Source organism: Muntiacus reevesi, chromosome 3, assembly GCF_963930625.1.
Source record: "Muntiacus reevesi chromosome 3, mMunRee1.1, whole genome shotgun sequence".
Classification (NCBI taxonomy): Eukaryota; Metazoa; Chordata; class Mammalia; order Artiodactyla; family Cervidae; genus Muntiacus; species Muntiacus reevesi.
In genome coordinates, this window is record NC_089251.1 from 72,268,099 (window position 1) to 72,295,798 (window position 27,700).

Below are 27,700 nucleotides of genomic sequence, written 5' to 3' on the forward strand. Positions count from 1 at the left end.
AATATTGGAAATAAAAGCAAAAATAAACAAATGGGACCTAATGAAAATTAAAAGCTTTTGCACAACAAAGGAAACTACAAGTAAGGTGAAAAGACAGCCCTCAGATTGGGAGAAAATAATAGCAAATGAGGAAACAGACAAAGGATTAATCTCAAAAATATACAAGCAACTCCTGAAGCTCAATTCCACAAAAATAAACGACCCAATCAAAAAATGGGCCAAAGAACTAAACAGACATTTCTCCAAAGAAGACATACAGATGGCTAACAAACACATGAAAAGATGCTCAACATCACTCATTATCAGACAAATGCAAATCAAAACCACAATGAGGTACCATTACACGCCAGTCAGGATGGCTGCTGTCCAAAAGTCTACAAGCAATAAATGCTGGAGAGGGTGTGGAGAAAAGGGAACCCTCTTACACTGTTGGTGGGAATGCAAACTAGTACAGCCACTATGGAAAACAGTGTGGAGATTTCTTAAAAAACTGGAAATAGAACTGCCATATGACCCAGCAATACCACTTCTGGGCATACACACTGAGGAATCCAGATCTGAAAGAGACATGTGCACCCCAATGTTCATCGCAGCACTGTTTATAATGGCCAGGACATGGAAGCAACCTAGATGCCCATCAGCAGATGAATGGATAAGGAAGCTGTGGTACATATACACCATGGAATATTACTCAGCCGTTAAAAAGAATTCATTTGAATCAGTTCTAATGAGATGGATGAAACTGGAGCCCATTATACAGAGTGAAGTAAGCCAGAAAGATAAAGAACATTACAGTATACTAACAGATATATACGGAATTTAGATAGATGGTAGCGATAACCCTATATGCAAAACAGAAAAAGAGACACAGAAGTACAGAACAGACTTTTGAACTCTGGGGGAGAACGAGAGGGTGGGATGTTTTGAAAGAACAGCATGTATATTATCTATGGTGAAACAGACCACCAGCCCAGGTGGGATGCATGAGTCAAGTGCTCGGGCCTGGTGCACTGGGAGGACCCTGAGGAGTCGGGTGGAGAGGGAGGTGGGAGGGGGGATCGGGATGGGGAATACGTGTAACTCTATGGCTGATTCATGTCAATGTATGACAAAACCCACTGAAATGTGAAGTGACTGGCCTCCAACTAATAAAATAATATTAAAAAATAAATAAATAAATAAATAGCTGAGAAAAGAAGAGAAGCTAAAGGCAAAGGAAAAAGGAAAGATATACCCATTTGAATGCAGAGTTCCAAAGAACAGCAAGGAGAGATAAGAAAGTCTTCCTCAGTGATGAGTGCAAAGAAATAGAGGAAAACAATAGAATGGGAAAGACTAGAGATCTCTTCAAGAAAATTAGAGATACCAAGGGAACATTTCATGCAAAGATGGGCACAGTAAAGGACAGAAATGGTATGGACTGAACAGAAGCAGAAGATATTAAGGAGAGGTGGCAAGAATACACAGAAGAACTATACAAAAAAGATCTTCATGACCCAGATAACCACGATGGTGTGACCACTTAGCTAGAGCCAGACATCCTGGAACACGAACTCAAGTGGTCTTAGGAAGCATCACTACGAACAAAGCTAGTGGAGGTGATGGAAATCCAGTTGAGCTATTTCAAAACCTAAAAGATGATGCTGTGAAAGTGCTGCACTCAATATGTCAGCAAATTTGGAAAATGCAGCAGTGGTCACCCGACTGGAAAAGGTCAGTTTTCATCCCAATCCCAAAGAAAGGCAATGCCAAAGAATGCTCAAACTATTGTACAACTGCACTCATCTCACATGCTAGTAAAATAATGCTCAAAATCCTCCAAGTCAGGCTTCAACAGTACGTGAAATGTGAACTGCCAGTGTTCAAGCTGGATTTAGAAAAGGCAGAAGAACCTGAGATCAAATTGCCAACATCGTTAGATCACAGAAAAAGCAAGAGAGTTCCAGAAAAACACCTACTTCTACTGTATGGATTACACCAAAGCCTTTGACTGTATGGATCACAACAAACTGTGGAAAATTCTCAAAGAGATGGGAATACCAGACCACCTGACCTGCCTCTTGAGAAACCTGTATACAGGTCAGGAAGCAATGGTTAGAACTGGACACGGAACAACAGACTAGCTCCAAATCGGGAAAGGAGTATGTCAAGGCTGCATACTGTCACCCTGCTTATTTAACTTCTATGCAGAGTACATTGTGAGAAATGCTGGACTGGATAGAGCACAAGTGGGAATCAAGATTTCTGGGAGAAATATCAATAACTTCAGATATGCAGATGACACCACCCTTATGGCAGAAAGCAAAGAACTAAAGAGCCTCTTGATGAAAGTGAAAGAGGAGGGTGAAGTTGGCTTACAACTCAACATTCAGAAAACTAAGATCATGGCACCCGGTCTCATCACTTCAGGGCAAATAGATGGGGAAACAATAGAAACAGTGAGAGACTTTATTTTCTTGGGCTCCAAAATCACTGCAGATGGTGATTGCAGCCATGAAATTAAAAGACGCTTACTCCTTGGAAGAAAAGCTATGACCAACCTAGACGGCATATTAAAAAGCAGAGACATTACTTTGTCAACAAAGGTCTGTCTAGTGAAAGCTCTGGTTTTCCAATAGTCATGTACAGATGTGAGAGTTGGACTATAAAGAAAGCTGAATGCTGAAGAATTGATGCTTTTGAACTGTGGTGTTGGAGAAGACTCTTGAGAGTCCCTTGCACTGCAAGGCAATCCAACCAGTCCATCCTAAAGGAAATCCGTGCTGAATATTCATTGGAAGGACTGATGCTGAAGCTGAAACTCCAATACTTTGGTCACCTGATGTGAAGAACTGACTCACTAGAAAAGACCCTGCTGCTGGGAAAGATTGAAGGCAGGCAGAGAAGGGTATGACAGAGGATGAGATGGCTAGATGGCATCACTGACTCAATGGACATGAGTTTGAGTAAGCTTCGGGATTTGGTGATGGACAGGGAAGCCTGGCATGCAGTAGTTTATGGGGTCACAAAGAGTCAGACACAACTGAGCGACTAAACTGAACTGCTCCCCACTTACTTGAAAATTTAGCACTCTGGAGAATTCTTCCATGGGAAATGAGACATAATTATGTCAACATGCCCATCATACGCACATACGGTCCTGGGCACTTTACATGATCTCACTTAATCCTGACAATAAACCTGAAAGTTTTTCCCACAACTGAGGCTGCAAAGCTAAAAAATTTGCCTAAGGTCATAGACCTATAAATTGAAGACAGAGAATTCAAGTCCGGGCTCAGCTCCAAAGCCTGCACTCTTTCCTCCCCACACACTGCTTCAGAGTTACTGTGAACCTTCTTCCCTCCGACCATTTTGTCATCATTGCCTCAGTCCATACATTTTCGAGGTGCTGTCCAACAAACACACAGGACTTTTAAAGACTCAATCACTAGCTTCTGTCCTTAAAAAAAAGAAGCAACTTCTTAACCACAGAATGATCAAAAATATCAGATTATCCATCTTAGATCAATCAGAATCTCACCTCACTATATAAAACCAGAAGGGAAAGAAATCTATATTTACACCTTGGGATTTTTTTTTAAGAGAAACATTGTGTTTAGGTAAAGCTTAGCACACTCCAGTATCGGGCATGACCTGAAGTCGAAACAGGAAGGGTGGGTAGGTCACCCCCACGGAACTTCATGTAGTGAAGAGGATGAGTAAGACGAGCATCAAACAGAAGAGGAAAAGCCAGGAGACTGAAAAAACACAGCCCACCAGGGCACTACTCATACCTCCTGCTCTGATCCACTCTTCAACCAGGGATCCCATCAGGCCTTTGTCTGTCTCCTTCCTGAGCAGGCCAGAGATCTCACCTGAACAGCCTTCTCACAGCAGTGTCCCACTCCCGGTGGCCAGGCAGGAGTACCAGACCAGAGCTTTCTCCTGGGATATTGACACAGCAGCCAAGGTTACTGGCATTGGGGCTGCCACAGTTGGCGTGGCTGGCTCAGGGCTGGCAGCTTGATCACTGGCTATGCCAGGAACCTGTCTCTGAAGCAGCAGCTCTTCTCCTAGCTGTTTTGGGCTTTGCCCTGTCTGAGGCTGTGGAGCTCTTCTGTTTGATGGGTGCCTTTCTCATCATCTTTGCCATGTGAAGCTCCATGGAGGTCACCTACCCATCCCTGCTGCTTAGACTCCAGGCCATGCCTGGTGCTGGAGTGTGCTAAGCTTTACCATTAAATACAACGTCTCTCTAAAACAGCAAACAAACAAAACACACACAAACTGAACTCCTAAGAATAAAAACAAAGAAAATACATGTGTAGCAAACTTACAAGCCTCATGTATGAGTACTTCAACTGCCACTTCCATAGACAGTGGTTCACATCGACAGTGTTTCTCATTCTATCTGCCCTACCATGAGTTAAATGGCAACTTAGTATAACTTAAAAAAACAGTAATTTTGACCAACATGAGATACACCATTCATTTTTCTTAGCCACTAAATCAACTATGTGCATGCTGGTTTTCCATAAACTCTTGAAAACTCACTTCCATGTGAAAATGGCTCTAATAAATACTTAGTATACATTAACAATAAATGTTTGCTTTTTGGACCCAATAACCAGGTGCAATAAAGAGACCTTTAGAGTATTTGGAGGTGAGGTCTTCTGCTAAAACCAGGATGGCCTGGAGCTGTCTGCACCTAATGATAAGGTCACCCGACCTTCTTTTGACTTGACCTACCTTGTTTTTCTTGCCTCGGGGTTCACTTAGAGCCAGTTCATCTTGAAGTAGCTCAACCCTTTTGGCAAGTTGCAGGTTTCGGAATGTCAAACTGTCCATTTCCTGCTGCAGTTTCCTCAGTGACTGATCCTTCATTTTCAGTTGTTCCTACATCAAAGTGAAAACAGACCATTCCTTGTAAATTAGTCTTAACATTTAAAAATAATGAAAAACAATTTTTTTTGTTTCAACAAAATATAATCAAAACCACTTTCTTTAAGGAATTAAAATTATATGTTTATCATTCCAGTTCCTATGGTTTTTTAGCTCTGTTTGGTGCCAAAATCATTTTCTAGTCCAACCAAGCAAATTTAAAAATAAAGCTAAAGAGTATACTACTGAAGTAACATTTATCAACTTAAATATCCACAACAATGTGTTTTTATATAGTGTTGTTATTCATGTGTTTGGTGGTGAGGAGTCACAAAGTCTGAGGCTACAATTTTATAAATCTGAAATTTTAAAGAGAACCTCAGACTCACTGATGATGCCCTTCAATAAGCAAGAATGGAAGAAATATATTGGTATTCACTTTTTTCTATAAATCCTCCTTGAATTTAAGTCAGTCAAAATGAAGTCTTTTCAATACTCTGAACTTTAAATTATTCTGATTTGTCAAATATAAAAATCAACACTATCCTACCAAAAAATATTTTCCAGATATCCTAACAAAGAATATTCTCAGTTCACTTTAAAGTGAAAATAGGAACAAAATCTAAAATCTAAACAACACACCTTCTACTGACCACGCTGTACTATTTATACCACGACAGGGTAAGAAAATGGGAAACAAGAGAAATATTTAGCTTCACTCTATCTTTAAAAATAATATTATTCTAACTATATTTTCCTTATGACAGTCTGGTAACTTTGTGTTCACTGTTAATCAAACACAAATGGCCATATACTACCATAAATTGAAAGATCTGTATGTTTACTTTCATTGAAAAACCACGATAAAGCTAAGAAGAGGTCAAGTTTTAATGAACAGGGGATTTTTAAATTGGAGGATAATTGCTTTAATGTTGTGGTGGTCTCTGCCGAACATCAACTGAATCAGTCATAACTGCATATATATCCCATCCCTCTTAAGCCTCCCTCTCCCACTCCATTCCACCCCTCTCGGTTGTCACAGGGTGCCAGGCTGGGCTTCCTGTGTTATATAGCAGCTTCCTGCTACTTACCTATTCTACACATCATAGTGTACATATATATCAATGCAACTTTCCCAATTTTGAGTAGTGGATTTTGAAACAGCAACCTAAAAACCACAGGCTGGTTCTGCAATCTGCTAACATTATTTGCATGTGGAGGGCATGGCTAGAGGGATAGAATATGTTTCCATTAAAGAGAAAAAAAATTTCCTTTTCTGTGGATTGTTCAGTAAATCCTTAATGTTTACTTGAAGTTCAATGGTAAACTTAGGCCCAGCCCATGTCCAAATTATTATATATTTCAATTTAAGGAAATTCAAATCAATAAATGCTCATTGTATCTAAACTCATTGAAGAGACAAACCTAATATAATCAAAATGCCTACTGCAATGAACAGTTCAATTATAAATAATCTCTTTACATCCCTATAATTAATTAATCACTATGTGACTAATATTCCAACCCCATTAACCAATCATTGATTTCAGAAGACATCCATCCCAATCTCTCTATAAATTCTAGTTCCTGCAATGACAATGATGACAGTGGCATGTGTCCTCACAGGGTTGTTGTGAAAACTGAGAAAATGGGTGTAAGGTGCTGAGCACAATGCCTGCCTGACACACAGCGAGTACTCAGGGAATAGTGCCTGCTGTCACCATCACCAGAGTGACCGCCACAGCCACTATCAGAGTTAATCAGACACAATCAGCCACAGGAGACTGTGAAACACCAGTGTGGGCGACCACGATGAGTTAGGAAATACTCTCCCTGGGGATAGGTTTTAAACATCATAAGGAGATAATGATTAATTTCCTCAGTGATTTAGACAAAATAGTAACTTAGCTAACAAATCCTGACTATAAAGCTTAATTTTAATCATCTCAGCTTAAGTGCAGAGAGCTTAGGGTAAGGTGCCCTGAACCATCTCAGCCCCGAGTCGGTGGAATAGCACCCAAGGAGGGAGCACCCCTTATGAGATAGCTTTCTCTAGAGAAGGGTCCGACACTAGCCAAGCGAAAGGATGCATCTCACCATCTTGGTGACCTGAGTGGAAATACACAGGAGATGTGTCACTGGTTGCAGGCTACTCCAGAAAGACAGAAAAGTAAAGGGACTCCTAAGCCCTTTTCCCTGAAGAGGGAGCAAGGGAGGCAGTGAAAGAATGAGGGAGGCAGTGTATTTTACTGACCCTTGGCCAAGAAGGAATCCATATCCTAGAATCAATTTATCCAATTAAGAATATCACTAAGCAATATCTGGGCTTCCCTGGTGGCTCAGATGGTAAAGAATTTGCCTGTAATTGTGGGAGACCTGGGTTCAATCCCTGGTCAGAAAGATTCCCCTGGAGAAGGGAATTGCAACCCACTCCAGTATTCTTGCCTAGAGAATCCCATGGACAGAGGAGTGTGGCGGGCTCTAGTCCCTGGGGTCACAAAGAGTTGTGGTGTCAAACAGTCCTCATTAACACAGGTCACCACTATTAAACAGTTCAACCCAAAGCAAGATTAACGCACTAAATGATTCACACTTTCAGACCCATTTATTAGGGGACAATCTGCTGAATGCTAAGGATATAAACATGAATATGACCCGGTCCCTGCAGAGTGCTGTCAGATGAAGCCAGATAAGAAGCCTCATTAATCCGGACGAAGTTAGCTATGAAAGACACTGGGTATGACAGAAATGCATTAGATACAGTCCAATAAGACATTTCTGTAATCTCTAGCTAAGAAGTTAGAGCACATCACATTCATACCTAAATAAGTAAGAAAGTTAAGCACAAAAAAATTCCATTACCCTCCCCTATCCCTAGGGAATCAGTGTCAGAGTTGGGAATTTAACCCACAAAAAGGGCTGAACTCCCTGCTGTAAGCTTCACCAAACACTAACCTAACTCTCACAAGAGAAACACTCAGTAGCCTACCTTCAAAGCAGCAGAATTCGCTTGTTCATCCACGACACCTTTCTTCAAGACCTGATTCTGAGCCCGGAGCTGAAAACAGAGAAAGTGATAATTAATTTTTAATATAAAGCAACCACTTATAGCAAGGAAATCACTTACCATCACTGTATAGGAATCTGTACACTGAATAACTATCAGCTCACATACAAATGAGCCCTCAAGAGGAAAGCAGAGATCGCCAGTCCGCCATTCTACAAATAAGGACACAGAGGCTGAGCTGCCCAATGACATAAAACTAAACAGTGCAAACTTAAGACTAAAATCCAGGTCTCTTGACTTCCCATATACATGGTTCTTTCCATGAAACCAATCACCTCCCTAAATAAAAATGAATACAATATACAATAGGGTACTAAGTATGCCGTTTTCCTTGTAACTCTTGACATACCATTCACCTGTAAAATACATACAACTGGACCAAGTATGGAATAAGAATTCTACAGCGAACCAAAGTATAGGGCATCAACACCCCCAGCAGGATACTGGGCCTAATATTAGCCATGCAACCATCACTCACTTCAGCCTCAGGAATGGAGGACTTACAATCAGGCATCAGCAGAAGCAGTGTACAAAAGCAACTGAGAAGCAAGTTCAATTCAGAGCATTTGAATGCTCATTACATACCAGGCACTGTCCTAAATACTTTACATATATTACCTCATCAATCCTCAACCTGGTGAAATAGGTGCTATAATTACCACGACTTCACACATGAGCAAACTAAGGTACGGAGAAGTTAAGTGGCAATGCTGACAATCAGACACCAGTAGTTTTGACTCCAGGTGTAATGCCATTTAGACAATACTGGCTATTGTTTTATAAAGCTAAATATAAATGAGAACAGTAGTAGGCTGGTGAGATGGAAGAAGTTTGGGGGGAGGCAGGACTTGGGTTTCTTTGGGAGTTAACTTTTTTAAGTTGGGGCTGACCTTTATCTTAAAATATACAAAGCAAAATTATACAGCTTGATGGATTTTTATCTATGGTTACATCTGTGTCACCATCACCAGCAGGGTTTTGAAAGATAAATCTTCTGTAGTAATCCCTTCTGTAATTATCAACAAGCACAACACAGAATGTGAGGACAAATACACCAGCACGGCGCAGCTGACACCAAAGGGTCACAGACAGTCTGAGGACTCAGCACAAAGGCCACGAAAGACCAGGTTCTTCTCTGAGAAACTAAATGAATGGGATGATTTTATCTATGAGCTAAAAAAAAAAAACCTATTTCTAATTCTGTGCAGCTCACATCTGTGTCTTGAAAACAGAAATGACCCTTTTCTGTGCCAAAAGAATAGGAATATCTGAATGCTAAACTTTAAACTGAGCCTTTGATACTCAAGAGAAAACTGAGCTAAGATTCTAAGAAAAACAGGAACACTGCAGGATATTCAGTTTGAGCAAGACAGACCAAAAAGATGAGCTGCTTCTATTTTTAGAAAGTTAGAGATCAGAGTTCACTACCACAAAAGAAGATCCAAATTTTGCTCTGTCACTTCCTAGACAATATAAACTAGAGATACTCACTTAATCTTTCTGAGTCTCGGTTATATGGTCTACAAAATGGGGCAATACATCTACCCTATCTTCATTCTTCTGAGGTGGTTGTGAGAATCAGATAAGAAATCTATGTCAAAGCACTTTCTAAATGATAACATGCCCCACAAACAGTAACAGACCTCTTATTAAGAGAGTAGAATCAAAGGGACAACAGATGCACTTCTAGTTTGCCATATGACCAGGAGCTAACTGTGGTTCAGATCATCAGATCCTAAAAGAAGATGCCGTTAAAGCGCTGCACTCAACATGCCAGTGCATTTGGAAAACTCATCAGTGCCCACAGGACTGGAAAAGGTCTATTTTCACTCTGATCCCAAAGAAAGGCAATGCCAAAGAAGGTTCAAACTACTGCACAATTGTACTCATTTCACATGCTAGCCAGGTAATGCTCAAAATTCTTCAAGCTGGGCTTCAACAGTACGTGAACCAATAACTTTCAGATGTACAAAAAGGATTTAGACAATGCAGAGGAACCAGAGATCAAACTGCCAACAACTGTTGCATCATAGAAAAAGCAAGAGAATTTCAAAAACACATCTACTTCTGCTTCACTGACTATGCTAAAACCTTTGATTGTGTGGATCACAATGAACTGTGGAAAATTCCTAAAGAGATGAAAATAACAGACCACGTTACCTGCCTCCTGAGAAACCTGCATTGCAAGTCAAGAAGCAACAGCTAGAACCAGACATGGAACAACAGACTGGTTCAAAATTGGGAAAAGAGTACATCAAGGCTGTATATTGTCACCCTGCTTATTTAACATATATGCCGAGTACATCATCATAAGACTTCCCTTGTAGATCAGACAGTAAAGAATCTGCCTGCAATGCAGGAGACCCAGGTTCAATTCCTGGGTCAGGAAGATTCCCTTGGAGAAGGAACTGGCAACCTACTCCAGCATTCTTGCCTGGAGAACCCCATGGACAGAGGAGCCTGGCAGGCTACAGTCCATGGGGTTGCAAGAGTCGTACAAGATTTAGTGATTAAACCTCCACATCATGCAAAATGCTGGGTTGGATGAAGCCCAACCTGCAATCAAGATTGCCAGAAATATCAATAACCTCAGATATGCAGATGATACCACCTTAAAGGCAGAAAGCAAAAAGGAACTAAAGAGCCTCTTGATAAAGGTGAAAGAGGAGAGTGAAAATGCTGGCTTAAAACTCAACATTCAAAAAACCAAGATCATGACATCCAGTTCCATCACTTCAAGGCAAATAGATGGGGAAAAAGTGGAAATGGTAACAGACTTTATTTTCTTGGGCTCCAAAATCACTGTGGACAGTAACTCCAGCCATGAAATTAAAAGACGCTTGCTCCTTAGAAGAGAAGCTATGACAAACCTAGACAGTGGACTAAAAAGCAGAGACATCACTTTGCCTACAAGAGTCCATATAGTCATAGGTATGGTTTTTCCAGTAGTCACGTATGGATGTGAGAATTAGACCATAAAGAAGGCTGAGTGCTGAAGAATTGATGCTTTCGAACTGTGGTGCTGGAGAAGACTTTTGAGGGTCCCCTAGACAACAAAGAGATCAAACTAGTCAATCCTAAAGGAAATCAACCCTGCATATTCATTGGAAAGACTGATGCTGAAGCTTAAGCTGTAATACTTTGGCCACCTGATTCGAAGAACCAACTCACTGTAAAAGACTCTGATGCTGGGAAAGACTGAAGGCAGGAGGAGAAGAGGGTGACAGAGGATGAGACAGTTGGTTGACATCATGAACTCATGGACAAAGGTTTCAGCAAACTCTGGGAGATAGTGAAGGAAAGGGAAGTCTGGTGTGCTGCAGTCCACGGGGTCACAAAGAACTGGACATGACTGAGCGACTGAACAAAGCAAAGGGACTATGCTAATGACATAAGGAGAGAAAGAAGTAAAAGAAATGGCCCTTGTTTTTAAAAAGTTTACAGTTTAAAGGGAAGAGAAAAGATAATTAATAATACTAGCATTTCCTGCTTAAAAAAATAATGTGGACATTAAATTTTCTAGAACAGGGGTTATCAAACTAAGGTCCCTGAGCCAAACTGGACAGCTACCTATTTTAAAGTTTTGCAGGAACACAGCCTAACTCATTATTGATGAATTGTCTATGATTGCTTTTGAGTTACAGTGACAGAAATGAGTAAATGCAATGGAAACCATATGGCCTCAAGCCTAAAATATTTACCATTAATATTAGGTTCTTTACACTCTGCTCTTGAAGTTCACAAGAGAGACTAAACCACCACTTTAGTACTGACTTCCATCACATAGTATATTACCTTTTAAGCAATATCAATGTATTTTTGGATAATATATTTTGGATATATATTGGATATTTTGGATATATATTTTGGATAACAGAATTCAATAAATATTCTCAAACTCATATAGCCAAAGGACAGCAGTACTACTTGAGGGTGTAGGTTTCATTTCGTACCCCCATTCTAACTTTGATCTATGATCATCTTCTTTGTGCAGTCGTTAGAACCTCTTACTGACTGCCTCAAAGACTAAGGATGAAGTTTGAAATTTGCTGAACTGATAATTTTCTGCAGGACCAGAATTGTACCCATTTTAAAAACAAACAAGCAAACAGGAAAACCTCACCTGTAATTTCTAAGGCACACTTAGAAGCTATTTAAAGCAAACTGAACAGCCTACTTTGTCAAAAAAAAAAAAAAAAAAGCAAAATTAAATTTTTCAAATTACTGAGGTTTGGAAGTTAATCTGATCATAAAGAAAAATTATTTTGATTTTCCTTTGGAAAATACTGTTGGGTGAATTGATAACAATTCAAACAGTGTTTCAGTGGTACCATTCAACAGAAAAATGCAGCTTTTAGAAATATTTATCTAAAATCCCTTTCTATTACTTGGTAGGTAGAAAAGGATGAGCTCGGCCAACCCCATTGCCTTGTTAATTACACTTGGCATTTGGCATCTTCCTGCATTTCAGCCACTGCCACATCTTTGCATTACTGACCAGCATCTTGTCAAATGTAGATACTGTTGTGACCAGTCTGGTCTTTCAGAATCTTATCTTTCTCCTCACCAGCATTCACCACAGTGGGAAGGCAAATGCAGTGTTTGTCTTAGAAACAGTTATAGATGGTCACTAATGACTCTAGGAGACGAGTGTGGAGATTCCAGTGGACGGGGACACTAACTGAGAAACAACTGCCCTCAAGTCTCCATTAGGACAGGGAAATTCTCCAGGAGATGATACAACCTATTTCCAGCAGCTGTGCCATGCACTACTATTTCATTCAGTAGAGAAATGGTCCTCTGAATCCCAACTCAACTCATTTTTCATGGTCTTGTGATCTTCTGACTAGCTTCACCTTGACTCAAAAACACAACCTGTTCTCATGTTGACCAACCAAACCCCAACTGTTCTTCTACAGCCTATTTCCTACTCTGATCCTACTTCCATAGATTTTCCCCAGCCATTCTCTATAGTGCCCCTATGGTCCACAGAGACCAAGCCCTGTTTCCTGGGCACTCACTAGTAACAGGACATCACTTATAGAAGTATTCAGTGTCAATAGTACATTTTACATTCACTAGTTTATGTGTGATTTCTATACTCGTGTCCCATCTGCCAATTAAACTGTCCTTCACAGTAGAGACTACAGTATAACCCCTTGTATCTCCTGCCTACAATGAAAGATCAATGCTATGGACAGGGAAGGCACTTGATAAATGTTTAGTTAATTATCTAATTAAATGCTGCAAATCAGGGGTCCCCAACCCCCAGGACACCTTCCACTATTGATAAGTGGCCTGTTAGGAACCAGGCCACACAGCAGGGGGTGGGTTGCATGCGAGGGAGTGAAGTTGTGGCTATATTTACAGCTGTTGCCCATCGCCCTCTCAACACCCACAGATGGGACCGTCTAGTTGTAGGAAAACAAGTTCAGGGCTGCCACTGATTCTGCATTATGGTGAGCTATATAATTACTTCATTATATATCACAATGTAATAATAATAGAAACAAAGTGCACAATAAATGTAATATGCTTGAATCATCCTGAGACCACCCCTCCCCTCTGCCAGTCTGTTGAAAACCTGTCTTCCACAAAATCGATCCCTGGTACCAAAAAGGTTGGGGACCACTGATATAACTAAAAGGTGTCTAAATGTAATCCTTTGCAGGGACTTTCCTGGTGGCTCAGTGGTCAAGAATCCACCCACCAATGCAGGAGACACAGGTTCAAACCCTGGTCAAGGAACTAAGATCCCACATGCCGTGGGGGCAACTAAGCCTTGGGCGCTGCAACTAGAGAAAGGCCCGCATGCAGCAAGAAGAGCCTGCATGCTGCAACTAAGACCCAACACAGCCCAAAATAAACAGTAAATGTAATGCATTCCACAACTACAGGGGACCGTCATTACTTCAACAGTCCCTCTTTTTTTTTTTTTTTTTTTTTTCAACAGTCCCTCTTTAAAGCCCTTCTCCAAATGAGTTGAACCTCACGGTGCTAAAGGACATGAAGCACCTTCAAAAGCCCTGAGCCTAACTCTCTGATAACCAGTGCCCTGACTGCTCTGTGTGACTCTGGTTCTGGAACAGCCCAGATCCACTCAGACTTATCATAAAGTGGTTTCTCCGGGGACACAGAGAGCAGGGTGAGCCACCTATGATCTCTCTCATGCCGCTCTGCCAATATGTGGTGGAGTAACTGCTCCAAGACTAGAGATGTACTACCGCCTATCACAAACTACTAGAAGCATTTGTGGGAAAAGAGAGGTGAATAGCCTATATGCTGTTTCTCATCTAATCCTCAACAAGACTGTTATAATTCACTCTTACATAACTGCTTCCATACAATGGGCCTTCTGACGTTTATACATGTTTTCATGCGTGCTCAGTCCAACTCTTTGCGACCCCATGGACTGTAGCCCGCCAGGCCTCTCTGTCCACGGAATTTTTCAGGCAAGAATACTGGAGTGGGTTGCCATTTCCTCCTCCAAAGGATCTTCCTGACCCAGGGATCAAACCTGCATCTCCTGCATTGGCAGGCAGGTTCTTTATCACAGTGCCATCTGGGAAGCCCTTATACATGTTTTACAACCCTATAAAACAAATCTTTAGACATCTAGCTTTTCTCTATTACAAAATAATGTATGCAGCAGACAACCTGAAGCCCATTCCTAAGCCTCACCAAAAACCCTGATTTCAGAATATTTAAGTCAACAGCAGACCACAGTTTCAATATCTCTAGCCTGGATGAGCCTTTAAAAAAACTCCCAGTTGTAACATTTTTGGTATTCTGCAGCTGTGGGAATACCACTCAGTCTTTCTCTCTGCCTACTAACTTGCTCCTCACCCTGGAAAAGCATAAAGTAGCTTTAGGCTACATACTGTGTACTAAAGGCTGAGATCCTTTTGTCACTGAGCTGGGAAGAAAACCGTCTTTCAGACCTGCCTTCAAACAAAACTCTTTCTCTTGTCCCTGATCCTGTGCAGGGAAATTCAGTAGGACAAAACCCCCACCCCAACTCTGCAGTCTGCCTCATCAGTGACTGCTTGGCAATTCAGCTGAGTAGGACACCCCTTGACTTTCTAAGACCTTGCTATTCAAAGTGTGGTCTAGGGACAGCTGTAGCAGGAGCACCTGGGAGCAGAATCTAGGCCCCACCCCAGACCTACTGAACCAGAATCTGCAGTTTAACAAGGTGCTTCCCTGATGGCTCAGATGGTAAAGAAACCGCCTGCAATGCAAGAGACCCAGGTTCAATCCCTGGATCAGAAAGATCCCCTGGAGAAGGGCATGGCAACCCACACCAGTATTCTCACCTGGAGAATTTCACGGACAGAGGAGCCTAGCGAGCTGTGGTCCACGGGGTCACAAAGAATCAGACATGACTGAGTGATTACCACTTTCACCTCTCAGGTAAGTCACATGGATATTTATGTTTGCAATGCACTGATCGAGGGGCTAACCTGGCACAGTTCAGCAGGGTGGTCGATAGCCACATGTTCCTATTAAAACTTAAATTACTGGGACTTCCCTGGTGAGCCAATGGATGGAAATCTGACTTCCAGTGCAAGGGACATGTGTTCAATCCCTGTTGGGGAACTGGGATCCCCCATGCCACAATTAGAGAAAAGCCTATGAGGTGCAAAGAGGAGGCTGCGTGCTGCAACTAAGATCCGATGCAACCAAAAATAAAATAAAAAATAAACTTAAATGACTTAAATAAAATCCAAAATTCAGTTCCTCAGCTCAGCTAGCCATGTCTCAAGTACTCCACAGCCCCATGTGCTCGTGGATCCCCTACCAGACAGCAAACATGCAGAGCATTTTCATTCTCCTGGAAAGCTCCAGCGCACAGCACTGAACACAGGCTGTTTTTCAATCCATCTTTCGTAGTGAACTCAACACATTAGGGTAGAAAAAAGCTGATACTCCGTTTTACTTTAGTCCGGCTCCTGAGTCTTACTTCTTTTACAAGAGGAAGCAATCAACCAGGTTCAGCCAACCTTACCAGGTTTACCTGCTCTCTGGTAAGTAAAACTGATCCTTTCCTAAAACGAGAAGCTCTAAGAGTATCAATCTAAAAAGTTTCCAAAGGCAATCTCCTTCATAACTACAAGAAGCAACAACTGCAAAGTAAACTGGTGGAGAAATAGGATCTAGCTTTCCCACTGGCTTTTAGAGCTTTGAAAAGTTATCTTTATCTGAGCAAAAGCGACTATACTGACACCATTTCTTGGTGGTTCTCAAACTCTGGTGTGCACGCAAATCACTGGAGAAGTTTGTTACCACACAGATTCCCAGGTCTGACCACCAGTTTCAGATTCGGTAAATCCAGGGTAGACGCAACCCATCCCCAACACTGATGGTGCTGATCCCGAGGCTACACTTTGAGCCACCGACCCAGGCTAACAAAAACAATGGGAAGATGGTGAGACTTGACACTTGCTTCCACATGGACATTGTGCGGGGCAAGAGTGCAGAAGCCTGTGCAGATAAAGCAGACCGAAATCAAACGGGTCAGGACTGTGTGCCCTCAGCCTCTTTTCCATAAAGAGATATACCAGAGCATTCACGCAGAATAGGCCGTGGACAAAATACCCAGTAAGAAATGGTCTCTGATTCTTAAGTCAACAATGTAGTCAAAATGAGGCCCTGATTAACTCTCCCTCACAGCTCAAAGAGGCAGCCTCATTTATTACCTATTAACTTCATAAATCTCTGAAAACCAGCTTCTAACCCCTTCCCCGCCCCCAAACAGTTAAACCAGAAATTTAAAGCCTACAGTGATTTGCCTAATTGCCCAAACCACTAACGTCTTAATCTCCACTTTAACTGGCCTTTCCGTAACACTTTGTGTTTTAGCAATCTGTCTGCCTCAGAAATTTTCATCTGCTTCGGCCTCCATGGTTCATTTTTTTATCTAACGAAACTCTCAGTCTCTTCAATGGGAGCTGCTCAGACTGTTTTTTCTCTTTCTCGGGGGAAAAAAGATTATGACAGAAGTTATAAAGGTAGAAATGGACCCCCTCCTGGCACACAGGATGAGATCTGCATTAAATATGAACGAGAAGATTCTGCAAGTGATGTCATTGGTTGAGGGATCATGCTTGCTGCTCTCTTGATATTTAGGCCTCCTTCTATAGGAGGACTTCATTTTTCTTTGTATCCTAAGTAAGGAAAAAGGGAGACATAACTGAAATTCAACATCAGCCCACAAATTCTGTACCAGGGAAGCTAACAAAAAGGTAGAATATCCCCTTCCATAGGCACAGGGTTGAAGGTAGCATATATACTGCATGCTCAGTCACTCATTTGAGTCTCTTATAACCCCATGGACTGCAGCTCACCAGGCTTCTCTGTCCATGGGATTCTCCAGGAAAGAATACTGGAGTGGGTAGCCATTCCCTTCTCCAGGGGATTCTTCCTGATGCAGGGATCAAACTGGGTCTCCTGCATTTCAGGTGGATTCTTTACCACTAAGTTAGTAGGCTTAGTTGATAGCATAAATCTTATCTAGAAATTGCTTGGCACTAGAATCAACAAGGAACAAAAAGCACATGAAATCTTTTGACCAATCCCTGTTCTCACATTCTGAAATTTCCATCATGTTACAGTTAAAAGGATGAAAAATGGTCTGGCCCAACAAGGAGACAACTTCAAGTCTGGCAGACCCCCTACAGTACCCTTAGCATCTCCTATTGTCACAGCCTTCCCACAGATGTTCCCCAAGGAATCTACCTAAAGTGATTAACTCTCAAAGTTCAACTACCGTCTTTAGGGGAATTATTTTAAAAGTTCTGGCCTATGTAAATCCATGGCTGATTCATGTCAATATATGGCAAAAACCACTACAATATTGTAAAGTAATTAGCCTCCAACTAATAAAAATAAATGAAAAAAATAAATAAATAAAAGTTCTGGCCTTTGTCCTGACTTTTAGCCAGTCTGTCTCCACTAGAAATTTTCGACAATGACCCCAACATTACTTCAACCTACTATGTGAATCAGATGGCCTCAGCATGCCTTCCAACCATAATTCTATGATTACATCTAACCTTCACTCCAAACTGGTGCGCCTTCTGACCCACCCTCCTCTGCCAGTTGGCAGTGGTGTTCCGTCAGAGCAGTCCATGGGTTAATCTCAGAGTCAACTCTCAAGTCTTCCCTCACTCATCACGTGACGTCCCACAGAATGAATGAGACACAAGGATGAGTGTCCTGACACTTCCATATCCTTCATAAGTTTGTGGCTACGTGCAAAGCAGGCACTCAAAAAACAGATAAGCTAAACCATATTTGTCAACCATAATTCCTAAATTTAAGCCCTTTCCATCTTAACAGTCACAAACTTTATTTAATCCTATATAACTCTCCCTGGTGCTATTCAAGGAGCCCGCAGTCTGGTCTCCTTTTCACCAGTCTTTCCCCATTTCAGTCATCTTCCACACAGCTACCAGTTATCTTTCCAAAAGCAATGTCACTCTCCCATTTGAAAACCTTTAGTGTCTATTCCATTTATTCAAAGTTCAAACTTCTTACTTGACATCCACAACTCTTCATGATTGGGTCCAAATTATCCCTCCAACCATACTTCACCACTCTCTGTCATGTATCTGACCATGTCTTCAAGTCAGCAGAGACTGTCTCCTTTGCCTGGAATACTACCATCCATCCTTTCCTCCCTATCCATTACTCCCCAACTGAGTAACTTCTGCTCTTACCTGCCATTTCTTCTGTGCGCCCACTGATCTAACACTTGTCATCTTGTATTAATTTTAAGTACATTTGAATATTCTATTAAAGGGTTCTCCTTAAGGTGGAATTCTGCCTCACTCTATGGGGCCTGGCAGACTCTTCACAGGTGGCACATAACTGTCTGCTGAACCAAAGAGCTTACATAGCCAAAAGAATAAAATCTTTTCAAAGTTTTCACTACTTTTGGGAGGCTGTTATTTCAGCAGTGCAGTCACCGCTCTACATATTTCTAGAACTCTCTTCTGCCATTTGGAATTGCCTTCTGAGCTTGTTTACTCTCCGGAAAAGGAAATCAATCCCCTTACTTTATACTCATGAAACATTTTCACCCCAAAATAGGAGAGCCAAGTGTGCGAGCTGCCATCCTCTACCCACCACACTTCATCACATGGATTTGTTCTAAATAATTTCTTGCCCTTTCAAACAAAGAAACAAAAAATGCCTTCAAAGGATAAAAACTTGTCATCACTAACATCTTGCCAGAGGCTCTTAGAGACAAATTCAAAGGGAAATGCAGAAGTCTTGCCAATGGTCATACTTAAGACACTCAGTCTGTCCGACTCTTTGCGACCCCTTGGACTATAGTCCGCCAGGCTCCTCTGTCCATAGGGATTCTCCAGGCAAGAACACTGGAGTGGCTTGCCATGCCCTCCTCCAGGGGATCTTCCCAACCCAGGCCTCCCACACTGCAGGCGGATTCTTTACCTTCTGAGCCACTGGGGAAGCCCTTGCCAATAGTAGCGCCACTGGAATAACAGTGCCATAATAATCTCAAAAGGCTTCCATGTGATTGTGAAGACTTAAGTGTGTATGTTTAGGTACAGGTTTTATTTTTCACAAAACAATGCATTTCACCTTGCTGCATATTTGTTATATGAAATTTTTAAAGTGTGTCTTGGTTTCTCCAAAGTAAAAAGGAGTCTAAGCTTCCCCATGCTCCCTTGAATGCCAAGATCATTGAAAACCAAGTTTAATGACTACTGAATCTATTTTCAAAGACGCGAGATTCTGCTTCGAGAACTTCATTAGCATATTCTTGAGGCAGAACCACACTACCCAGAAAAGCAGCAACGCCCTTTTCCAAGAAAAGGGTCCCATCATTTAACAGACGGATGCCATAAATATGACAAAAGGGAAAGGTCACTATTTTGCTTAATTCAACATGTCCTGAGCATCTTCTGGGTGCTCTGCCCCACTCCAGGCGACCCAAGAAAAAGAGAAAAGGACACAGCCCTAGCACTCCAGCTTTCAAAATCATTTTCAGACAACGTCTTTCCAAAGCACTGAATCCATTTGTAACCATCTCTCTCTGGTGAAGTAGCGTACACGCAAGACTCTATTCACACTTCAGATTTAATTGCGGGCGGTCGGGGGGAGGCAGATAAATCTCTTTATCCTCACATCATCCCTGTGGCAAAGGAGAAAGCTTGATCCTTCCCATCGCCGGGCTGGAAAACTGAGGAAGCAGCAGGAAAGCGATGGTCCTCACCTTTCCCTGCCCCTCCCGACCAGCACCAGAGGCGGAAGCCAGGATTTCTGACATCCCTGTCCAAGCCCGCTAGTTCAGTGAGAAGGAAGAATCAAACTCCAGCTCCTTCCCGCAGAAACGCACACTGACCAGACACCGCCCGGCCCCATCTCCTGGGAACTGCAGGTGGAAGCGCGGTAATGGTAGATACAGAAGGCGGAGGAGACAGGAGGGGCGCGCTCGCGTGCCCCCTCCACCGTCTCCCTCTGTCCCGACAAGTCGCTGCCAAGGCAACCCGAGGCCGCAGGACCGGGGACCCCCTACTCCCCGCATACGACGGGTACCTTCGAGTACTCCTGAGCCAGCTTCTGGTACTTCCCCTGCAACTCTGCCGAGGCCATGGCCTCCCCCGCCCTGTCCAGGCCAGACTGCCCAGGCCACTCAGCCCCACCCCCCGCCCCCAACCCCAGACACGCTGCCGGGTATGGCTCCACCAGCTCCTGCCCGCTCTGCCACCGCCGCCGCGCCTCCTCCTCCACTTCCGGGTTCGCCGGGTGAGAGGAAGGAGGAGTGGGGCCAGGGGTGGAGCGACCACCGGGGGCGGGGCGACGTCTGACGTCACCGCCCCGCCCTCCCGCGCCCGAGCACGTACACGCGCAGAATCGCTGGCGCTCCTGGGCTCTGCCTTTAGGACCAGGGAGCGCCATCTTGACTCATGGTCCAAGATGGCGACCCAGAACAGGGAAGGAGAGCATTAAAAGGGGAAGAAAATGATAAGAGCCCACAGAATGGGCGGGGGACGGCGGAGAGGGGCGGTGGTGCGAAGAATCGAGGACCGGAAGAAGAAACATTCTAAGCGCATCAAGAATTCTGGTCGAACACACCGTCCTCCCCTACTGGTTCCCATGGCAACGCCTGTCGTTTGATGGTTCCATCTTTCAGAAGGTGCTCAGAGAGAAAGACCTCTGTATTCCGCTACCTGCTATCCGGATATGGTAGCCCCGGATATGGCCTGCATTGTAAACTCTCCCCAGATTTATAAAGCGCGCTTCTGTCACCCTGTTCTGCTCCAGACAAACCTTCTTTGTCTTATATTTTGACGTTGGGATGTCTTTGTGTCCATTCTCTACCCATTCCACCCGCCCAGCCCTGCCCCCATACTGGCACTGCATCAGAGCGTTTTCTCAGAGAATTGGGTAAAAAGGTTTTAGGAAATTTCAGGGAATGATCCCTGCCACGCATGCAGATAGGGTGGACGTTAACAACGTAACTGGACAATTGAAGCAAATAATAGCCTGCCTGAAATACTTTATGCCGCTTTGCTCATTAAATATGTTTTGAGGACGTTTCACATGTTAGATATTCTAAGCATTGCATTTATTGCAACATTGAAATGTTCATAGAGGAATAAAAAATAAATTTAGGATACTTGTTTGCCATAAATTACAGCACCGCAGTTTAATAAAACTAATAACCTAGATCTGTATATATCTGCATGAATCTGTGTCTATCAACATAACAAAACACTGAAATGTAAAAAGCAAATTGCAGTATACTAGAACATGAAAAGATACATTTGAGGAATATAAAGCAACATTTGTGCTGCTCATGGACACATGAACGTGTACTAAAAATAGAGAAACAAGAACTGGAAGGATACACGTCTAATTCTGGCTTGTGATTGCCTCTAGTGAGAAAACGAAGAAAGGGAAATGAGAAAGAACAAAGAAGCATAAATTTTATTTTTATTTAATTTTTTCAAGTGACTGTGACTGGAAGTTAACATTTATTATCCAGGTAGTAGGGAAAGGGGTGTTAGTTATATTGTTATTTTAGAACGTTTGATATTTTTTCCATGATTAAAAAAATACCTCCTAGTTTTCCTGTTTGACGTTTGACTATGAGTATGCCTGGAATTTTAAAGTGAAAGCATGAGCTGGTATATGCACTTTTCAGCCACTGTAATGTAAGAAAAGGACTACAAACTTTTTAAAATGTTGTTTATACTTTTCAGTTGACTAACAGCCAAGCCCTACTATCCAGCAAACTTGCAGAATTTTAAAAATTATTATTATTAGTTTTCCATGGCACCACCAAGCGGCAGAATTAAATATTGTTAAGTGTATTTCTGTAGTTTTTAATGTAATGGAATTTTCAATTATTTAAAAATAAAATGCCATTGCAGAACTAACAATCCAAAGAAAGAATGTGCTACTGTGGTTAGAGAGCCTATGTACTGACCTGAGAAATTTATATTTCCACTGCTTAATCTAGTTGTTCTGTCTGTTGCAAAAAATTGTTTCCAAATCCCAACTGCTAAATCGAACACATTTCAGAATCTCTTCCTCAAAAGACACCATTAAGTGAGTGAAAAGGCATTTGCAGTATATATATCCAACAAAGGTGTCCCTTATACATATATATAAAGAGCTCTTACAAATCAATAAGAAAAAAGACCAGCAACCATATAGAAAAATGAGCAAGGGACTTCCAACCGGCACTTTACAAAGGAAAATACACAAACGGGCCATTAAACGTGCAAAGGGGTGTTAAGTTTCATTAGTAACCAGGAGGAAGTGAAATGAAAACCACAGTGAAATGCCATAAACACCCACACAAACGGCTAATATTTAAAAGATTGACAAGAGTGAATGAGAATATAAAACAAGAAACTATCATAACATGTTGATAAAGAGAGACTTCCCTAGTGGTGCCATGGTTAGGAATCCACCTGCCAATGCAGGGAACATGGGTTAGCTCCCTGGTCTGGGAAGATCCCACATGCCATGAAGCAACTAATCCCGTGCGGCAACTACTGAAGCCCATGCTCTGGGGCCTGTCAGCTGCAGCTACTGAACCCATGAGCTGCAACTACTGAAGCCTGTGTGCCTTGAGCCTGTGCTGTACAAGATGAGAAGCCACCGCCACGACAAGACTGCCCACCACAACTAGAGAAAGCCCATGTGCAGCAAGGAAGACCCAGCACAGCCAAAAATAAAATTTTAAATGTTGGTAGGAATATAACCAGCAAGAGTCACTTAGGAAAGAGTTTGCTATTATCCACTCACCTGAAAAGATACATATTTCAGGATCCAACAATTCTTCTCTTATATATAGACTCAAAAAATGTGTGCATGTATTCACCAAGAAGATTCATAGCAGTATTATTCATAATAGCCAAAAAAGCTTATCAATGAATAGATAGTTACTAGAAATAACTGTATATTCCTATCAGGAAATATTAAACAGCAATGAAAAAAGCTGAAATACAACTGCAATTAACTACTGGATGAATCTCAAAAAATAATACAGAACAAAAGAAACCAGATTCCCCCCAAAATATACTATAAAGCTTCATTTATATATCATTCAAAAAATGGCAGAACTCAACTATAAGATTTAGGATACATGCCTAAGTATTAAAACTAGAAAGAAAGTTAAGAAAGTGATAGCCATAAAAGTCAGAAAGAAGCTTTATTGTTTTCGTGTGGAAGAGGATGATAACTACCGGAAGAGGCCATGAGATGGGCTTCGGGTAGTACTAGCAATGTTCTATTTATGTGTGATTGTCACACAGGTGTTAACTTTGTGTTAATTCCTCACCAGGTACATTTTTGTTTCGTGCACTTTTTTTGTATGGATGTTACATTTCACAATAACAGAATTTTTAAATTTTTCTGTTAACTCATGTGCTTACCAGTGATGGTTCTCAACTTGTAACCATGATATACTTGTAGGGAGTGGCCTAACTTGGAATTATTATAAATATGCAAACACTGTGATGATCATTAAGGCGTTTAACAGCATACTGTTTTAGGAATTTTTTTCAGTTGCAGGTGTCAGGAACTGACTCAAACTATCTTGGCTCCAAAGGAGTACTTTCCTAGAAGGATGTGTGGGCAGCTCAGAGAACAGTAGGAAGAAAACAGGAGCTGCAGAGCTCCAGTTCAGAGTTGTTGGCCATTAGTTCAGTGTTAGTGAATCAACAATGTATATTAAATAAGGTGCTTTTAAATAGAAACACACTTAAAGCTAGGTTATATGTTGTTTGGTTGACAAAAGTGGGACCAGAGGCTGTCATGATCCTAACCCTGTGTTTCCCTAGGAGCAGTGCTATTCACTAATTCAGTGGATGTGATGATTTATAGAATACAACTCTGCAAATAAAGGGAATCAATTGTGTATACATTGAGAGCAGTGTGGATCTTCCTTTGGTCATATGGATAATGACCAGTCTTGACACTGGGTTACTTAGATGATATTGTCAGTCTCTGAGTAAACATCATTTCAAGGTACAGTAGAGTCATGTGTTCTCTGTCCTTGCATACATCTAAACATCAAGAACTTCCTTCAAACTTCAAAGCCCCACCCGTTCTACTTCATAACCTGCTGTGTGCAGCAGCTCTTAGAGTGACATTGGGAGCTCAGCTAGCCCCACTAGCAGCTCCCCATACAGAGAGCTAAGTAAAGATTTTCTCTGGCCTGGTTTCACATTCCTGTGGCCAGTCACAACACATGATTATTGAGGTAATGGACAACAAAGAGTGTTTATGTGAGTGGATATAAGGAAAGGATTAAAAAAAGAAGATTGTTACTCACTGTTTTCTTCCCAAGCCAATCCATTGTCCACTGTTTCTTACCTCCATTGCTACCATCTCTTGTCTAGATGCTTCAAAAAGCCTTCCAACTGGTCACCCTTCTTCCACCCTTGCGCAGCAGCAATCTTTCCTCCACAGAGCACCCGGTGTGATATGCTGAAGCATAACATTCTTATTAAAACCTTCAAGAACCCACAGAGCACTGGGAACAAAGTCCATATTCCTTACCACGCTACTAAGGCTTTACAAACTCTAGTTGCTGTGACCTCCCCACTTCATGTTCCAAAGGGCAAATAGCCAAGCCTTGAGCCTTCCTAAGGTCTAAGCTCTAGAATCTCTACCTCACTGCTGCCACATTCTATTGATCAAAGCAAATTGCATGGCCAGACCATCAATCTGGTTGACTAGATTTGAAGGGACTGGAGAAATACACCCTGCCTCTTGATAGAAAGAGGAGGAAGGTCAGTTGTAAAGAGCATGAACAAGGCGAATCCTGATTCACTGACGGCCTTAGATTAGAACAATCTGCCACCCCTCACCTCCTATACTACCCTTCTTTCTGTTCCTCAAACAGTCTTCAAAAGTTTGTACCTGTTTTTTTCCAGTGGCAGAATTTCTCTGTAGGGAGAATTTAGAAGGCTAGATCTAGCTGGAAGAGGGAACTGAGTAGGAGACACATAGAGATGAGTTTGGATAGTGAACTTGCAGTACTTATTTAGAATGGTTCAAGGGAGATAAACCCCAGACACCACCAGCCCTTCCTTGGTGCTGCTGCTCACGATATTTAGCCTGGCCTGTCCCAGAACTGAGTACAGTTGCATCCTTCTCAACATTCAGGTGCTAGCCCACACATTGCCAATTCAGAGAGACATTCCTTGAGCATCTACTTAGATAGTTCCCTTCCCCATCTCTCTCTGCTCTGTTTTATTGTCACCATAAAATTTATTGCCATTTGAAATCACCTGAGGCAAATCAGCAGCTTTCATTAAATCCTCCATATATCTCACCTTTTAGGACTCTAAGCAACTTCTCCAGAAGGGTTTGGAGGTCCTGTCTGTGCAGAACTAGTTGCAGACATAAACATTCTAGGTTAGACAGAAAAATGGCCTCTCAAAGATATCCATGTTCTAGTCTCTGGCACTTATATTGTATGTATACCTTCAGTAACATAAATTAAATTTACACATGAAATTAAGTTTGCTAATCAGCTTTCCAAAGAGATGGGAGCATGAAAAGGAATCAGCCCAACATCGCTGGCTGTGAGGATGGAGAAGGAGCCCACAAAGCCAAGGAATGCCGGTGGTCTCTAGAGGCTGGTGAAGGGAAGAAAAAGGATCCTCCCCTAGAGACCACAGCCTCCAAAAGGACCACAGCCCTGCCGAGAGATTGATTTTAGCTCAGTGATACCCCTTTCCGACTAATAACCTCTGAAACTGTGAGATGACAAATTTGTGTTCTTTTCAACCACTAAGTTTGGAGAAATTTAACACACCATTAACAGGAAACTAAACAACCTGCATAATTGAGGTAAGTCACAGTGCTACACCCAGCTCCTTCCTTCTACTGTGACCCAAGGTCATTGATCATCCATGGGTCAGAGTCATCCCACCCACTCTGTTTCCAGTTCCCAGCCACGTGTTGTATATGACCACGGCTACACTGCAGTATTGTGACAGGTAAATCAGGGGTGTGGGGGGCAGGCTCCTACTAGCTTGAGAGAGCCATTTGTTACATTTTCAGGAGTTGTGAAAATTAGTTACTGAACACAGCCATCACTGAAGATTAAACTCTATGAGCGTTAAATAAATTATATGACAAATATAAATACTCTAAATTCATCACTTCTTATGTCACTATATTTGCTATCTATAACTATTATCTAAGCTCTTGAAATGACTTACTTTTACTGTATCTATACAATACAATACAGTGATGTGCTATGCCTGTCTTTGCAACTCTGCATTCAGTGGCATCATGTTGGTAGCCTGAAACTGGCCATGATGGAGGCTTTACACTGTGGAAATAGGCAGATGCTGCAAATGTGGGCTCCCTCCACTCCACGGTTGGTCACAAGTCTGCCACCTGTGCATGGGACAGACAACACCTAACTTTGGAGTGTTCCCTACAGCTTCACGGTGCCCTTTTTATTTTTCACAACAAAGACTGGAAACATCCGGGTGAGGCAAGACCCAGGAACTACTGAGGGAAAACTCATCTGCTGGGCTGCTGAGGTCTCACAGAGTCTGGTCTAATTCATCTTTATTTTGCTAATGCTGTGAGCACTCAAGAAATGACTCCTGGGGACTTCCCTGGTGGTCCAGTAGTTAAGAATTTGCCTTGCAATGCAGGGGATGTGGGTTCAGTCCCTGGTCAGGGAACTAAGATCCTATACGCCATAGAGCAACAAACCCCGCATGCTACAACTACTGAAGTCCATGCTCAGAATAACTAGCACTCTTATTTTTTCTATAATTAATAGATTATCATTGCTAAATAATTAACTTAAATCAATAGGAAATGTTTCATAAACATTAGTAGCTACTATCATTACAATGTTAGTAGCTACTGTTATTACTTTTAGCTCACAATCTAACCAAGTCCATTGATACGTCAATGTCCTTCTATATTAGGGATCCTTTTTCTTAAAGCCAAGGGAGCAAATTCTTATATTTGCATTTTGAATAGTACTTAATTATAAGAGTTTTTCTTACCTTAGCCTTTTAAAAAGTTTCTAACAATCGGAGCTGAGAAAGCTAAACAGTTACATGTAAAATGAAATTAGAACATTCCCTCATATCATACATAAAAATAAAATAAAATGGTTTAAAGATCTAAATGTAAGACATGACACTGTGAAACTCCTAGAAGAGAACATAAGTGAAACAGTCTAACATAAATCATGGCAATATTTTCTTAGGTCAGTATACATAAAACTATAACTTATCCATAAAA

The 27,700-nt window shown here is 41.8% G+C and overlaps 1 protein-coding gene and 1 pseudogene across 2 annotated transcripts in view; one reads left to right on the forward strand and one right to left on the reverse strand.

Moving 5' to 3' along the window:
- The window catches only part of PPP1R21 (protein phosphatase 1 regulatory subunit 21), a 71,687-nt gene extending 51,085 nt beyond the window's left edge, over nucleotides 1–20,602 (reverse strand). For both annotated transcript variants that reach the window (XM_065929302.1, XM_065929303.1), the window contains exons 1-3: nucleotides 20,495–20,602; nucleotides 7,850–7,918; nucleotides 4,729–4,875 (exon numbers count right to left, since the gene is read on the reverse strand). In XM_065929302.1, the coding sequence (XP_065785374.1) occupies nucleotides 4,729–4,875; nucleotides 7,850–7,918; nucleotides 20,495–20,551 (273 nt within the window). In that variant the 5' untranslated portion in view covers nucleotides 20,552–20,602. The remainder of the gene's footprint in view (nucleotides 1–4,728; nucleotides 4,876–7,849; nucleotides 7,919–20,494) is intronic.
- LOC136162780 (ATP synthase F(0) complex subunit C1, mitochondrial pseudogene) lies at nucleotides 3,695–4,136 on the forward strand (annotated as a pseudogene).
- Nucleotides 20,603–27,700: the final 7,098 nt, after the last annotated feature.